The sequence below is a fragment of the Hakea prostrata genome, chromosome 3, assembly GCF_041222555.1.
Source record: "Hakea prostrata isolate BN-2017 chromosome 3, UWA_Hpros_2, whole genome shotgun sequence".
NCBI lineage: Eukaryota > Viridiplantae > Streptophyta > Magnoliopsida > Proteales > Proteaceae > Hakea > Hakea prostrata.
The window spans coordinates 20,806,733-20,823,903 of NC_142602.1; the positions used below are offsets into that span (position 1 = coordinate 20,806,733).

The window sequence follows — 17,171 nt, forward strand, 5'->3', positions numbered from 1 at the left end:
TTCCTCTAAAAAACTGAGGATTGGAATTTTTGATTTACCAAAAAAAAAAAAAAAAAAGGAGGATTGGAATTTTTGTAAAACCCTTTTTTTAAGCGTCAAAGAGTGGTTCAGTTACAGTGAAAAGAAGAAGGGGAAGAGAGAGAAAACGTATAAAAACGGTTAGGAGTTGGTTCTGTTATGCTGATGTCTGTAGATCATTTTGTTGATTTTTCATTGTCGTTATGGGATTACAAGAAGAACAAAGCTGTAACAGTGATGGAGTTTCTCAGACAAATAATAGCCCAAGATTTTCGGGACCTATGACTCGGAGAGCACAACGAACGAGTAAGAACAGCCACAATACTACCCAATGTGAGATAGATCTTCAGTTGAATTTCCCAAGATCTGAAATACCGAATTCTCCGGCTTTTCATGAAGGGTTAGACTCGCCTTCTGGGAGGAAGCAGACCCATAATCAGAACCAACTAGTTCATACAGGGGTTGATCCGCTTTTGGGAAAGAATCTAAATCTTATGAGGAAACCAGTTGGGTCTGTTCTTGATTTGTTTAGGAAGAAAAGGAGGCTGGCACATTGGATGTTCTTGGTGTTCTGTGCCTTCTGCTTCTTCTTGTTTACTCTGAAGATATATGCTTTCGGGTGGTATCGAGCTTCTTTTGAACGACAAGAGCCTAATGTGGTTAGTCCTTCAACATTCATTGCCATTTTCTGTTTTGTTATTTCTTCTTCCTCCATCTGGAAGCTTTTGTTTTTGCTTCTAGTCTTGTTGTTATGATCGTAAAGTAACTTTATACCGACAAAGCAAGAACTTTTACTGTCATCTGCCTAAAATCAATTTTAGCGTCAGCTGTCTAAAATTCAGTTTTTAATTTCAACTAACTAAATTCGATTTCAGTGTGAACTGGCTAAAATTGAATTTTAATGTCAACTGGCTAAAATTCAATTAAACGTCAACTGGTAGGTGTCAGTTCTATGAAGGTGTGTCATGCGCCATGTCGTTTATATTGAACTGCTGACATTCGTTTTGTTCAATCTTTGGTTTCCTCTGCTTATTTAAGTACTCTGAAGCTGGAAAAATGAGATGTCGCTCTAACTTAAACTGGTATGCAATAACTCAGGAAGTTTATGGAGTAAATAGGAGTCTATGAATTTATATCGAAAGGTACTGTCGAGATCTTCTTGCAACTGTGGATTGGAGACAATTGGATCGATTGGGGATTTCTTTGTTTGAGGGAGAGGGGGCTAGTTATGGTGGTGTTCCCCCATTTCATCAAACTCTGTTCTAGCCATACCCTAACCAACAAAAAAGTAAAATGAAGAAAATATATAGATAACTAGATAAAACTCATGACCACAAACAACGTAACAGCTGAGTACAACTCCATTCAGTAGTGCTTCAATCTTAAAGCTTCTTATACTCTTATCATCATACACCAGTGTTTCACTTCTCATTCCAATGCAAATAGAATATATACAAGCTTCGAAGAGAATAACTTGCAACTCCAGGCACAGACCTTAACTAGATTCTGGTTTGCTCATGTGCCATTAATACCAGTGGCTCACCAATCATGGGCTGTCACTTAGTAATGCATTTTAAACTGGCTCTATGGTATAAAGGATACAAAATGACGAAGAAGAAGGTAGAATGATACTGTGAGGATCCTGCTGCTTTCGAAAAGCCACGGCAAGTCCACCCTAGGTAGTAGCTACAGCTTGTGGGGAGTCATTTTCCATACATCTCACAAACATTTGAGGGTTATGTCAACTTTCTTATTTCATTGACGATAACCCTAATGATCTGATAGCCTATGAGAAACAAAGGAACTTCAGATAGTGGAGTGGCAGAGCAATATTTCTAAGGTTGTTTTCAATTGGTTGTGATTCTTGGGACTTGGACTACTGTGCTACTTCTGATCTACTTTGTAATTGCTGTCTGTTATATATGTAATTTTGTTTTACTTGTTTATATGTATGGTTGGATTCATAAACTAAAAAAAATTATGCATGATCTCTTGACTTATTTTACAATCAGTTGGTTGTATTGTCAAGATCCAGCAACCAAATATTTGTTCATCATGAATGAGTCAAATGTGTTGGTCCCTATGAGTCAATTTAGGGGAAAAAAGTTCAAGAAATGCCTCTGCTTGAGTTGGTTGTATGTCGAGCTCCAGTGACAAAGGGTGTAGTGACCATGACTGGAGTCAAAAGGTGTCGGTCCCTATAAGTTAATTCAGGAAAGCTTTTACCAAACAACACCTCTTGCTATATCCTGAAATCCCAGAAGCATGCTTTGCTTCAGTCTGATCACTTGAATATTCCACGTGCCTCTATCCATTCCTTGCATTCTTATCTAAATTTTTTTGGGTGTTTGTTTGCGTGCACTATTCCTTTTCGGGTTGGAAAAAGGGGGGAGGGGAGGGGGTGGAGAGTGGGCAGGAGAGAAAATATTTTCATTTTTATTTTACCTAATGATATTCTCTATGATCAGGATATGTTTGATACCCCCATCACTGGTCAAACTCATCAACATTTTCATAGGGAGGGTGGAAGTGATGAACGAACCCTAAAGATGGTACAATCAGGTGCGGTCAATGGTCAAAACACTATAATTGAAGTAAGTCAAAGATCCAGATTTTGTCCACATTGTTTGTTTCCTGGTCACTTGGAAAGTGCATCTGTTGCCTGCATGATTAAATGTTCTTTTCCAGTACTCAGATATTTGGTCCAACCCCAACAGTGAGAATTTCAAACAGTGCATTGGCCGTCCAAACAGTCACAAAAGTAAGCAACCATGAATTAGATCCTTGTTATTCCTTCGACATCCGTTTTAATAAGATTCTGAAGTTCTAAATTTATGTTTCTTATCATTTTCTTCTTTTTTCCTATTGCAGAGCTGGATGCTAATACAAATGGTTTTCTTATAGTGAATGCAAATGGTGGCTTGAATCAGATGAGATTTGGGGTCTGGTTATTATTTGTTTTGAAGATTTAGATAGAATGATCTTACAATGTTAATGGCAAGTAAGCAACAAAATACTGATCAATAAATGTTATTTGGTGTGCAGATATGTGATATGGTTGCTGTTGCTAAGATCATGAAAGCAACACTTGTCCTACCTTTACTTGATAACACTTCCTTCTGGGCTGATGAAAGGTTCTTTTTCACTTACCGTTGAGAATTTGATTAAGTTGTTCAATCTATTTGTGTGAACAAGACTTTCCCTTTTTTTTTAATTAAGTTTTTTTCCCCAAATATTATCTACAGTTTATTAAAATTCTTTCCATAGCAATGAACATATTGAACAAAATCTACAGCAGTCATAAATGGTAAGAAGGCTAGTTTATTTAATCAGAACCTGACAGATTGTTTAATGTGTTGTATCCAGTGGCTTCAAAGACCTTTTTGACTGGAAGCATTTCATAGAGAGATTGAAGGATGACATCCACATTGTTGAGACGTTACCACTTGACTATGCTGAAATTGAACCTTTTGCAAAGGCCCCAGTATCCTGGTCAAAGGTGAATACTATTTATGGTTTAATATTTTTTGAGAGTTTCTCCCTCTCTCTGCCTACTATTCATTGATAAAACTAATCAACATATCTATACTTTGATAGGCTGTCCTGAAATTGTCAAATACAATCCTGTTAATTTTTATTATTAATATTTTATTTTTGGGTTATTAGGGGGGATGGGGGATTCTTTTGACTCCCAGTGGACCACAATGTTCTGAGAAAAGTTAATTGTTCAGATGGTTCTGATTGTCTGATGCAATTCTTGGGGTATCGCCATGTAGGAGGTTGGCAATCCATCAGATAATCTCCATCCATGCCCACATACACCAATTAAATATCTGGTGTTGAGGGTGATGCCTCAACATCTCTGAATTGGGTGCCTCCATTCCATCTTAATTATTAATCTTCTTGTTACATTCTGTGAGAGAATATAAATAGGTCAGTTGCTTGTGTTCAGGTCAATTATTATAAATCAGAGATCCTCCCACTTCTGAAGCAGCACAAAGTTCTGCACTTCACTCATACTGATTCCCGACTCGCCAATAATGGGCTGCCAAAGTACATACAAAAGCTGAGATGTCATGTGAACTACAGGGCATTGAAATATTCAACACAAATTGAAGAACTTGGGAAGACCTTGGTTTTGAGGATGCAAGAGAGTGGAAACCCTTATATAGCTCTCCATTTAAGGTAATTTATGATAGGTTGCCCCCCACTGGAAGAAAGAAAAGAAATAGATGAGGAAACGCTTCTGATGTTACAATATATGTGTGATATTTAACTAGTTGACCTAGGCCATCCTCAAACCTGAATTGGAGAGTTTAGTTTCTGTCAAGCTTGTATGTTTACTTGTCCAGTCAGGCAGCCTGACGCATCCTGAGCCTGATGGTATGTGTATTACCTATTATAAAATGTATATTTCTGTTGAAGAATGTAAGAATTGAAGCTGTTGGCTCAGCAGTTAGGGTGTTCCTTTGCAGGTGAACTGACCATGCTTGACAGATCTAACTCAGATCAGTCCCACCCAACCTGAGGAAATCTTGTCCAACTCGGGTTGGGATATTAGATCAACTGAAACTAAGGCAGTCAAGGATTATTGGGTACCTTTTTTGTTGATTCTAAAGTCCTATATTTCTGAAATGCAAGCACAAGATCCACCTGTCTGTCTCTATGGATCAACAATCTTCAGGTTTCATTAGCATTCTGTTTAATGAATAAATTTGGTTTTGGCTTAAGATTATATTTTCTTGTCTTTTTTTTTTTTTTGGGTACACCTTTTCTTGTCTTCTTTTCGCAAATTTCATGTTAGAACTCTTTAAATATTCACAGAATCTGAATCAGCTGATAAGACATAACAGAAACAGAGATATATTATTACCCATTACATGCCCTCCCTAACCCCCCCCCCCCCCCCCAAAAAAAAAAAAAAAAAACAAAAAACAAAAAACAAAAAACAAAAACAAAAAACAAAAAACAAAAAACAAAAAAACAAAAAAAATAAAAGAAGGAGCACTGTGAGGGTGGCCTTGGTCCAACAGTAAGGTTACTCCATGTGACCTGGTGGTCGAGGGTCTGAGCCTGGAAATAGCCACTTTGCCAAAGCACAAGGTTAAGTCTGCATACATTGTCCTTTTGTAAAAATTAGGATACATTTGTGAAGATCATAGCTTTTGGGGAAGGGTGTACAAATTGCCTGCAACCTCTCATGTACTGTTTTACGATTTAAGGGATAAAGCCATATGATTGATTTTTCAGAAAAAGGACTTCAAAATCAAGCCCGATCTTTTTAATGATAAGATTTTTCTAAAATGTAGATTGAGTTGCTGCAGAAGATGCTTATTGAAGTGTTGTATGCTACAAAATGAACTTAGAATGGTATACTGGTCCTAGATAACACGTTTTGTTCATTGTATACACTTTTATTTATCTTTCTTTCTGTGGGATCTGCATTTGATCACACCAGCTTCAATTGGACAAAAACCAATGAGCTGGTAGGATGGAATATATCTCATGCTCATTTCCAACCTCTTTCCTTTTCCAATCTAAGGTATGAGAAAGATATGCTGGCATTTACTGGCTGCAGTCATAATTTGACGATGGAGGAAGATAATGAACTTCGGAAGATGCGCTATGAAGTTAGTCATTGGAAGGAGAAGGAGATTGATGGATATGAGAGAAGGAAGCTTGGGGGTTGCCCATTGACTCCAAGGGAAACTTCCCTTCTGCTCAGAGGTTTGGGTTTCCCATCAAGCACCAGGATTTACTTGGTGGCTGGGGAAGCTTATGGGAATGGAAGTATGCGATTTCTTACTGATGATTTCCCAAATATCTACTCCCATTCCACCCTTGCTACAGAAGATGAACTGAGCCCTTTCAGAAATCACCAAAACATGCTCGCAGGTTTGGACTATGTCGTTGCCCTTCAGAGTAATGTTTTTGTTTACACTTACGACGGGAATATGGCAAAAGCTGTGCAAGGTCATAGACGATTTGAGGGCTTCAAGAAAACCATCAACCCTGACAGGTATTACTTTTATTAACCATTTACTTTCCCACTTGTTCTAGTAATTGTCTCTTGAAATGGTTAGCGTACAATAATGTGATATCGGAACTGCTAGATACAATCTCGTTAGGGCTAACTACATTCAGTCCATATGTTGAAAATGACTCAGAAAATGTATAACCAGATGGTTGGTCTGGGATTAGTAATTGTATCACTTTTACTTAAAAAGAGTAGCTTAAGTTTATCTGTGATTTTCTCCATAGTTTCTGTAGCTGTTGTTTTATTCTTTTCACTGCCGGGGGGGGGGGGGGGTGTTCCTTTTGAGAAGTTGGTTTGTCTTGTTGCTGCATGCTGGTCCATGAGGCAAAGAGGGAAGTAAGGGTTTTTGGCAAGGACATCTACAGATACTTTCCTTTTAGCTTGCAACTTTTAAGTTGTCATTGGATAGGTTCTTTCAGGATTTGGAAAGACGAGATATCTGGAACTATATTCAATTAGTGGTTGGAAACATATTTTGGTGATTAGTGAGATTTTCAATCCAGGGTTGTAATTCTGTGACTGGTATTTGAAGAACAAGTTCTCCATATACACATTAGTTATAGGTGGAAATTTCCACTTAATGGATGGTTGTCATTTTGGCAACGATATAATTAATTGCAGTAACAAGACGCAGCGTAAGAATTAGAGCATTTGGGGAACTTAATTATGTACATCCACCAAATATTGTCAATTTTTGTACTAGTACAGTTTTGTCTTTGGCCCTTTTCTCATTCTCTCATTGTAGGATATTCTTTATTGATTTGCTAATTCTTGTACTAATACAGGCAGAATTTTGTGAAACTTGTTGATGAACTTGATGAAGGAAAGATCACATGGAAGAAATTCAGTTCAGAAGTGAAAAAGCTTCACAAAGATCGAATTGGAGCTTCATATCTCAGGGAGCCTGGAGAGTTTCCAAAGCTGGAGGAGAATTTCTATGCAAACCCTCTTCCAGGATGCATATGTGAACGTCACCAGAGAAGTAAGCCTTCAAGATGATGGGCTGTGATCTTCTTCCATGGCATAAATCATCTCAAAGCCAAGTAAAGACAGGAGTTCTTTTCATGGTTGCGGTCATTGCAGACACATTTATTCAGTCTGATGAGCTTAAATCATCGTCTACAAGGAACTATCAACTACGTTTGATCAAAATGTACATGACCGAGACAGCATCTGAAAGAAGGCGAATGAAAGCACTTGAAAGAGATTGATATGTTCCATTCATATTGTATCAATTCGAGAAGGGAAAGAGACGGCCACATTGATAATTCTGAAGGGATTAACAGGAAACCGTACTCAACTGGGAACCCAAAAAACTGCTGAACAACATCAGTAATCGCAAAGAGTGGGTTCCATTTATCTGTGTAATCCTGTTAATGCTACTCGGATAATTTGATTTGGGTCCACAAAGGGATGGCACAAAGTGATTAGCTTTGTTCTTCAATCTTCTTGTAACGAAAGGAAACAATTGAAAATTGATTATTTTATGCTCTGATGCGTCTGATCGAAATTTAGAGCAGTCAAGTAGGAAAATTCTACCTTATGCGCTCTCCTTGGCATCAAATAATAAAAAACGTGTAAGCATCAAAGGCATTTCAAAGGTTAGACTATTAGAAGGGCATCAATGGAGTCGAACTTTTCTTCTGGGATGGTTCACGCATATAATGCAGAGACATGCATGAAGATTGGAGTCTTCTTCCACCAAAGACGGGATTCACTTTCAAAGGCAGAACTAAGACATCAAGGAGCAAACTAGTCAACTCAGAACCAGCATTCAATCTCTCTCTCTCTCATATGACACCAGATGGATAATTCACAACAGAAAATCAGTTTGGAAGTTGCATTTAAGAAATCACTTCACTGTAACAGAATTTTGATGGCATTTTGTAAGAATTTTCTGTCACTTTGAATTGAATTTGAATTCCTTTTAATGGATGGTGTGTGTGACTGATCCGACATGACGTGGACAATGATTTTTTTTTTTGACGTTTAGTTACCACTTCCACAGTTCACAAAGCAAGAAGAAGGGAAACGATTGGAGTAAAATCTCTGATTCTGTCTATCTTAGACAGCTCAGCTTCTCAAACCGTCTTCCATTCTCCTTTTTTAGTAAAAAGCTCTCCGTCCTCTCTTTCTTTCTTTTCCTTTTTCCTATATCTTCTTCTATCTTCTTTTTTAATATTCGTCCAGCGTATGCTCATTCATCTTCCCCAGAGAGGGTTCGCTTAGTCCAATCCACGTTCCCGACCTCTGGTCGGGTGTAATTTGGATAACAGCATAGCTAGATAAGATACCCATTACAGCCAGAAGAAGCAGACCAATATCGCTTCTGCTCGATCTCCATCGCCGGAAGAACCTGCTGCTGGCATCGTGAAGTTTGATCTGAAAAGGTCAGGCAATCTCCATCAGACCCTTCAAACATTCTTAGTTTTTGTTCCTAAACGAATGGGTCTTGTCGTCGTTTCATATATAAGAATTGGGCATCTTGAAGATTCATCTCTGTAATCTGTTTCTTTTGAATTCTCTATATGCCAATGCATGTAATTTCAATGAAATAATTGCGTGTCTCTCTATTAGTTTTGGTTGGGTTCATTGATTTTTATTTATTGACTTTCTGTAAGTTTGAACTTACAAGCATGGAGCCTTGCATTCTATTCATTTGTATACTCTTTATCTCTTAAATGCTTTATTTATAGTTGTGGGGAATTTGTTGGATTGTAGAGAGAGATTCATACATCTTTGGGTAGGGCACATAAAACCTGCAAATTTCTTTGCATACTTCTTAAAAACCAGTGAAGAATTTGATCATTTCATGGCGTCTGTACGATCCTACATGCTGATTTAGGATTTCTTGTTCTCACTGAATAAATTCACGCATAACTGAGAAAACAAACAAATTGCAACTACTTGTGAAGTTATCAAATTTTTTTTTTTTTGGGTAGAAAAAGTTATCATTTACAGAACTTGTTTATGAGCTTCTTAAAATTGTTTTGCTGTCCATTTCTCTTTATTTATTTATTTATTTAATTTGGAGGGGTCGAAAAACCAACTGAAAGAGTATCGTAAACAAAATAATTTCGCTACTTTCTGTTCAAGTAAGCAAGCAGAATGATTGACTCTCAGTATCCTTTTAATAAATAAATAAATAAAAAAGGCTGCAAATATGCTTGCATTTTTTTTATCCTTCTCTGTTTCTGTGTTTCAACTTCTGATTTTGGATATTTGGCCCTATTCGGTTTTTGTTATATGATTTGCTTTTTGTTAGAGTTTTTATTATATGATTGTTGTTTAGTCAATGACATTTATTCTACTGTCAATTAAATGCACTAAGATCTTAAATTGCATTTTGATTCTGGAAGTTGGCGATCTGATATAAAGAAATGTTGTAGGGAAATCTTCTCTCATTATCGTTTAACCTAGGTTTGTTCACTTTTAACAGATTCCAAGAACTACTCACTGGGGATCCTCTAGCACCAAAATTTTTGTAGGAAACAAAAACTGTGGAAATTTTTCCTCTTAAATCCTCTCTATGGAAGCCGTTATTTTCTCAAGATTGCCTTGAACTGAAAGCTTCAACAGTCCCAATGGCCGACGTAAAAGTGGAGCATGATCAACAAAGTAGTGTGTTAGAAGACTCTACAATAGCAGTTAGACAAGATGGTTCCATGTCTGGAGCTCTGTCCCAGGACACACTTCTTCAAACAAGCAGTCAAGGGATGTTAGAGCCTAAAGTTGAGACCTCAGAAGCTGTTTTTTCTTCATCAGATATATCGAAAGCAGAACCTAATTTCCACAGCACCATGACAAAGGATTCTGAAATTGCAATCATGCAGGATGTTTCTGATTGCCCAGTTCCTGCTCAGGATGCATCAAGTCCAGAAGAGAATTCAGAAACAGTAGACCCAAAAGGTAAGCAAACTGGACCAGGTTGCTTAGAAGAAGAGTATGGTGATCAGATCTCTTTGAAAGAATACTCTGACATGCATTTATGTGAAATACTCCTTACTGTTCAGCGACAGGTCCAAAAATGACACAGCCAAAAGCAGAGGCGGTTCCTAGTCCGTCACCCCATTCATCAGACACCTCAAGAGCACAACCTAGTGAGTTTTCACAGGAATCTGAAGATTGCGGTTCTGTAAGCACTGAAGTTGTTCAAGTTAATAATGTTCCAATACCTGATATAGCCTCTGGTGAGGGTAATGGCTCTCAAAATGGTCATGATGTTATGCGGTCTAATGAGCTCAGTCGGCACCTACCAGAAGGTACAAATATTAGCCATGAAAGACAAGAGAATCTTCAAGCTCCTTCGCATATAAAACAGGTTGATGTGCACCAAGGCCTGGTGGATACAGCAGCACCTTTTGAATCTGTTAAAGAAGCTGTTTCTAAGTTTGGAGGAATCGTTGATTGGAAAGCCCATAAAATTCAGACTGTAGAGGTAGAAGGTTTTTCTGTACAGTGCTCTCATCTTTTATCTTGCATGGTTTAACTGCAATCTTGACGGTATTCTGATCTTTTGGACTCCTAGAATATTTGAAAATTTTCACTAGTTTGATTTGTCTGCGACTAAAATAATCCATTGAGGTAACAGTAATGATTCTATGGTTCATTTACTGTTTCCTGTTTATAAAATCATTTGAGCAAATAATATTTGAAGTTCCATTTCTGCATTGAAAAAGAAAAAAAAATACAGGTATTGCCTACTGTTTCTTCTTCTAGGCCTAAATTGATTGATCAGCATCCTTCTAGGACTCCCATTTTATGTTTTTGAGATTCAGATCTTCACAATTAAACTGGGGATTTGATTCCTGTTATGTAGCTACTTATTATAGCACCCATCAGATCAGGGTATGTTCTTTCACCTGTGTATGACAACCTGAAGGCACTGATATGGAAAATTCCATGCTTTTGATACTAAAGTGACTTCTTGGATGGAAGATAGATGTCTTACCATAATTTTCAAAGAAAGGGTAATTATTGGCTTTGCAGAGGATGTTCTTCTAGTTAGGAGATTGCACCTGGACTATAGAAACAAGGGTTGCAAACCAGTGATTGAATTTCAGCTGGAGTCCACTTTCTCCATTTAAGAGGGAATTTGAAATTTCATAATTGGCTTTGCAGAGGCGCAAGCTTGTGGAGCAACAACTAGAGAAGACAAACGAAGAGATTCCCAAATACAGCAGGCAGTCAGAGGCTGCAGAAGATTCAAAAGCCCAAGTATTAAAGGAGCTCGATAGCATGAAGATTCTCATAGACCAGCTAAAGCTTAACCTGGAGAAATCACAAACTGAAGAGCTTCAGGCAAAACAGGATTCCGAGCTTGCGAGGCTGAGGGTGGAAGAAATGGAACAAGGAATTGCTGATGAAGCAAGTGTTGCAGCCAAGGCACAACTTGAGGTTGCTAAAGCCAGGTATTCAGCAGCAGTTGCGGAGCTAAAATTAGTAAAAGAAGAGTTGGAAGGACTAAAAGGAGGGTATGCTTCCTTAGTTTCTGAGAAAAACAAGGCTGTAAAGAGCTCCGAGGAGACTGTTTCTGCCTCCAAGGAAGTTGAGAAGACTGTGGAGGATCTGACCCTGGAGCTGATTGCAGCAAAAGAATCTTTAGAATCTGCGCATGCTGCACATTTAGAGGCAGAGGAACACCGAATTGGAGCTTCCATGGCAAGAGAGCAAGACTATTTCATTTGGGAGAACCAACTTAAGGAGGCAGAAGAGGAGCTACAGAAGTTGAACCAACAAATTCTGTATGCTCAAGATCTCAAATCAAAATTAAATACTGCATCAACCTTGCTATTCAGTCTGAAAGCTGAATTAGAAGTTTATCAGGCATCCAAATTGAACCAAGAAGCTTGTGTGGGAGAAAAAGATTCACAGGGCGAGTTAGGAGACTCAATTAAGGTAACTCATACAGATGAATTGGCAGTAGATTTGGCTAAGAAAGAGGCTGAGGATGTGAAGCTCAACATTGAAAAAGCAAAAAGTGAAGTAGAGTGTTTGAGGGTTGCAGCATTATCTCTTAATTCGGAACTCGAAACAGAAAAGTCGGCCCTTGAGACCATTAAGCAGCGAGAAGCAATGGCATCAATAGTCATTGCCACTCTTGAAGCCGATGTCAATAGTATTCAAGCCAAATTGGCTCTTTTCCAAATGAATGCGAGGGAAGCTGAAGAAGAGATGGTGGAGCTTCCCAAACAGCTTCAGCAAGCAGCTGAAGAAGCAGATCAGGCTACATCTCTTGTTCAATCTGCTCTTGAAGAATTGCAAAAGGCCAAGGAGGAAGGTGAGCTAGCCAAGGCTAGTATAAATACTGTACAGATTAGATTACGTGCATTACAAAAGGAGATAGAAGCTGCCAGGGCATCAGAGAGGTTGGCACTTGCAGCAGTCAAAGCATTGGAAGAGAGTGAATCAAAAACAACTAGTGATGAGGATGCCAGTACTTGCGTGAAACTTTCGTTGGTGGACTACTATACCCTTAGTAAGAAGGCACATGAGGCTGAGGAGCAGGCCAGGGTGAGGGTTTCAGCAGCCGTTGCCCAAGTAGAAGTGGCGAAGGAATCGGAGGCTAGGAGCTTGGAACAATTAGAAGAAGTGAACAAGGAGATGGCATCAATGAAGGAATCATTGAGAATCGCAACAGAAAAGGATGAGAAGGCGAAGGAAGGGAAGCTGGGAATGGAGCAGGAGTTGAGGATGTGGAGAGCTGAGCATGAACAGCAGCGGAAAGCTGGTGACACTGGTCCAGGTATTGTAAAATCCACAAGAAGCTCAAGGGGGAGCTCTGATGACATGAGAGAAAAAAAGAAATTCATTGAAGAACCAGCAGTGAAGGAGGAAGTGAAGAGGAAGAGGACATCGTTATTTCCACGGATTGCCGTGTTTCTGGCCAAGAGGAGAACACAAGCATCAAAATCATGAGTAACATCTTGATTCTGCGCATATTTTTCTGTTGTTGGTTGTGTCTGTGCTTCTTTCATTTTCTTTCCTTCTTGTTATGGGTTCTGAGCCAAAAGTGTCCAAATTGCTGATGTTGATCCACCGGATTTCTGTATAGTAATAGACTGGTGACGATTTGAAATGGTAAGTTGATCTGTTCAGGGATTTGCTTCAACCGGATTTTGTGGTTGGTAGTTGGGATGGGACAATAAGTTCTGCAACTTCTTTTGCTTTTTGGTTGGGAAGGGTTGTCCGAGGTTGGATTATAATGTAAGTATGCAACAATGTCAATAAGTTCGCTGAAAGTATAATTGGATATTGCTAAATTCATAATAATTCTTATGCATGAATTCTCGATAATTCTTTTTTACCAAATAATCTTCCAGATTTGTTAATTCTCACCCTAGTCTTTCTTCTTCTACTTCTGCTCCAATCTCCAGGGAAGAAAAAAAAGATGACTTGTACAGTGGATCTTTGTCATCTGAAGATCGGGGAAAAGAAGAGAAAGTGAAACAAAAAGATGCAATATGGTCAAAATTGCCACATCATCAACATGGCACAATTAGGATTACTTCTTTTCTTTTTTGTAGGGGTCACTAGACTGAAAGAAGATAACTATTACAGAACTTAGAGGTTACAGAGCTACAAGACTACTAACAGAGAGCCAGAGATATGCGAGGGATTGGAGGGAGAAGACAGGCCGGCGACAGGAGGAAAGGAGAAGATCACCAGCCAAGAGTGAGCAGCCTGCTTGCATCCACTCATCAGGCTGGCAAGGTATGACCTTGCGAGTGTAGCAGAGCATGAATAGAAATATCGAAGGGAGAGGATTAGCACATTGCTGGCTTTCCCAGGGCTAGCGGCTGTGACCAATGTATAGCTTTGGATGGAAAGGGTGTCAGGAGGTTAGAGGTTTAAGCACGTGATTGCTTAGGCGTTAGAGTACTACATCTTGAGTATCAAGTTTGAAATATCCAAACCATTGCTTCCACTTAGTATTTATAAACAGCACTAAGGTGTACGGATATTGAACTCCCCTACAAGGCCCACTACACTGTTAGATAGTAACCAATAGGTGGCCTATATTAGAAGACATGAATGGTCAATTCTTTTACTGTGATGGTTTATGAGATTCCATGGACTATACCTATCTGCTTGAATTCCTAAATTGCCAATCAGGATATTTGCTTATCCTGGGTGGTTATCATCAGTAATGGTCCAGGGAAGAAAAGGGAACAGCAAAGGAAGAATATACAGTAGGATCCAAATTGTCACATCATCTTTTCATGGCTCAGTTATGATATTTTGTGCATGGTTAAGGTTCACCACACCTTCCTGTGATTCACAAACCCCTGTAAAGTTTTAGCATATTCTCCAAAATACTCTCTTGATGCCCTTCTGCAAATACATCTATAACCCTAACGACATTACCATGGGATACAAGATACCAAGAATAAACCAATCTATTTAAGATGTGATTCTTGTGCCATCGTCATCTCCTACCTTTGGGATTCCTGTTTCATGCACCGTGGCTAAGAAAAACTTAGTCTTTGGGTTTTATTGGCATTGCTAATGATTAGTATACACTCCTAGGAAGGATCTCAAATAAAAAATGTACTTCCAGAGGTGCTATGAGCCTTAATTAGAATGGTTAGATGGGGATCTCTGGATGTCACTTATACAGATTAATGTTAATGCCACTGCAAAACCAACATATAATGATATAACCCATGAAAAGATCGATAACAGCAACCTACATGCCCTTGAGATCATTGAACTTGTCTGAATTTAGTTCTACTAGTGTAAAATGTATTATATGCCATTTTTCTTTGCTGATGGAAAAAGATCCTGACTACACTAGTGTTAGCATGCCTTCCCATGCTATATGATTCCAACCAGTGAATCCCACAACACTTTTGTTTTCTCACACATCAGACAAGGGTGTAACATTTCACACCAATGTTATGGAAACCATGTGCCTTTTTTGACATGTAGAATGCTGTAGACCATAAGAGAATCGATAAGGCTATCTTCCCAACAAAAAAGCTTATCCATTGGGATAACTTTTTTGGTGTCCCAAGTCATGGGTAGTTGCCACATTAGCATTTAGCTGACTAAGGCTTCAGCTTCAAGGTTACATTGGTTGATGGAAGCTTGTGGTTCCAAACTCTCACTTGGAACAATTAACCTAAAGGCAGTAATTAACAGTACTCAGTAATCACTTGACATTCTTAGAGAAGGAAATGTAGAACTCTCACATTGATAATTGAATAGGAGAATCATAATTGGCTCTTTAACCTCAACAACAACAATCCATAGCTCTAACACAAGACTTGTTACATAATAAGATTACACAGTGATTTTCTACACTAGAGAAGAAATGGGATAACTCGGTCGACGTTTACAATTCAACATGATAGAAGGCTTAGCACTAGCAGTAGAATTAAAAGAAAAGAAGAAGGTCGAGGAGGGGGAAAAGATAGGGAGAATATCTCCATTCTCCAGTAGGAAACTTAGCCAGTACCTCCAAGGACAGCCTTGAGTTTCTTCACCTGAGCATCATCAAGGAATGTTACCTTCTCCACAATTGCAGAAGGCAAGTTATTAGCAAACAATGCAAAATCAGTAATCTGAAGACCAGGGCTGGGACTACTGAAGCTAACAAAAGCAATGGCAGTATTCCCACCACTGTTAATCTGGAAATGCAGCAACCCTTGTGGGAAGACCATTATATCCCCCTTCTTTAGGGTCGCCAAGTAAACAGTATTAGCAGATGAAGAGATGAATCCGGCACAGATAGTACCCTGCACCACCACCAGCACCTCTGATCCACCGGGATGAGTGTGCATTGGGATGACACCACCTACTGCAAGGTCTAAACGTGCAGTGGAAATCCCAAGCCCATTTACACCAGGGAATTGAGCTGAAAAAGCTGGGGTTACAGCAGCCTTGATGATGTTGGAGGTATTTCCGGGTGTGCCAAGACTGTAGACGAAGTCATCAACGGTGACCTTGGCAGGCGTCTTGCAGGAGTAACCCGCAGGGCTTTCTGGGCCACTGTAGTCAGCCACACAGAAGTCCTGGACAGCACCATGAGAAGGAGAAGAGAAGGTGGAGAAGAGGAGAGCAAGGAGGAAGAAGTAAAGCATGTTTAAACTTCCAGTAAGATATCAGCTCCTATGTATGTGACTGTATTTGGGGCTGTAGTACTCAAGTTGGGAAGGAACTTGGTTCTACTTATATAGAAATTCTTGGCTTCTTGCTTGGTTAGTTGTTACTGATTAACTGAGGAAGTGAGAGAGGAGTATTGCAGTGACGTTCAATCAATGCAAGAGAAACGACGAAACATGAGTTGTAAATCATGTGCACTACAGAGGTAGCAGATCTTTCTCTTCGTATACAACAAGAAGTCTCTTTTTGTAAATATCAAAACAAGAGGAAAATTTCATCAAATAAAAACAAGAAGAAAAAGTAGAGACTTCTTGACTTTTAATGCCAAGAACAATTGTAATTAGATTATATGAACTGTAAGGTGGATGGATGAACTATAAACTCGCTCTTCACTTCAAAGAACCATTCACTCAATCTGTATCGTTGATTAGTAAGTTCTATCTCTACGCAAATCAAATGGAGAAATAAAAAAAATTAAAGGAGTATTGAAAGGTAGAGTTAACAGAAGTTCCCAAGGCTATATAACCTGCTAAATACAGTTCATGAATCACTAGGACATTAATGTGTTTAGTCACTCAAGAATGTTTAGTAACTATGAATCAAACATCAAGAAAACAAAAACAAAATTCCAGTAAAATGTATTAACTGATAAGAGAATTACCAGGCTCTGTATGAGTATGAGAGAGAGAGGTGTGTGTGTGTGTGAATAATGTTCACCAGAGGAAGGTAGAATGAACTTTGGCACTACTTGTGGTCCAAAGGATCATGGAAATGACCAGAAGAAGACATATGACAGCTGAAGGGTGGCTGTTCAGTTCTCCTATGGCTAAAATTTCTGTGGATCCTGGTAATTCCCCTTCTCTTCGGTCAGTGTCTTGATTGGACTCTAGACCCGTGTGCCATAAGTCTGGAAATGTCAGTTCATCCGCTTAATGTTCTGTAAATCTACTGACTACTGACACAAGTCCATCATGCCAGCACAATTGTCTTCCTGTTCACATAATTCTAA

The 17,171-nt window shown here is 38.9% G+C and overlaps 3 protein-coding genes across 3 annotated transcripts; 2 read left to right on the forward strand and 1 right to left on the reverse strand.

Moving 5' to 3' along the window:
- The first annotated feature begins 124 nt into the window (after positions 1-124).
- Positions 125-8,026, forward strand: LOC149021506 (O-fucosyltransferase 35-like). Its single transcript, XM_089149739.1, has 9 exons — positions 125-677; positions 2,487-2,612; positions 2,707-2,779; positions 2,890-2,960; positions 3,064-3,152; positions 3,385-3,517; positions 3,971-4,203; positions 5,561-6,037; positions 6,841-8,026. The coding sequence occupies exons 1-9, from the start codon at positions 222-224 to the stop codon at positions 7,052-7,054; spliced, it is 1,872 nt and encodes a 623-aa protein (XP_089005865.1). The 5' UTR covers positions 125-221; the 3' UTR covers positions 7,055-8,026.
- A 1,613-nt stretch (positions 8,027-9,639) lies between these two features.
- LOC149021507 (protein WEAK CHLOROPLAST MOVEMENT UNDER BLUE LIGHT 1-like) lies at positions 9,640-13,533 on the forward strand. Its single transcript, XM_089149738.1, has 3 exons — positions 9,640-9,964; positions 10,069-10,493; positions 11,177-13,533. Exons 1-3 carry the CDS (start codon positions 9,640-9,642, stop codon positions 12,971-12,973), a joined length of 2,547 nt encoding a protein of 848 aa, XP_089005864.1. The 3' UTR covers positions 12,974-13,533.
- A 1,673-nt stretch (positions 13,534-15,206) lies between these two features.
- On the reverse strand, positions 15,207-16,215 carry LOC149021508 (auxin-binding protein ABP19a-like). Its single transcript, XM_089149740.1, has one exon. It carries the CDS (start codon positions 16,138-16,140, stop codon positions 15,505-15,507), a length of 636 nt encoding a protein of 211 aa, XP_089005866.1. The 5' UTR covers positions 16,141-16,215; the 3' UTR covers positions 15,207-15,504.
- Between the last annotated feature and the right edge of the window lie 956 nt (positions 16,216-17,171).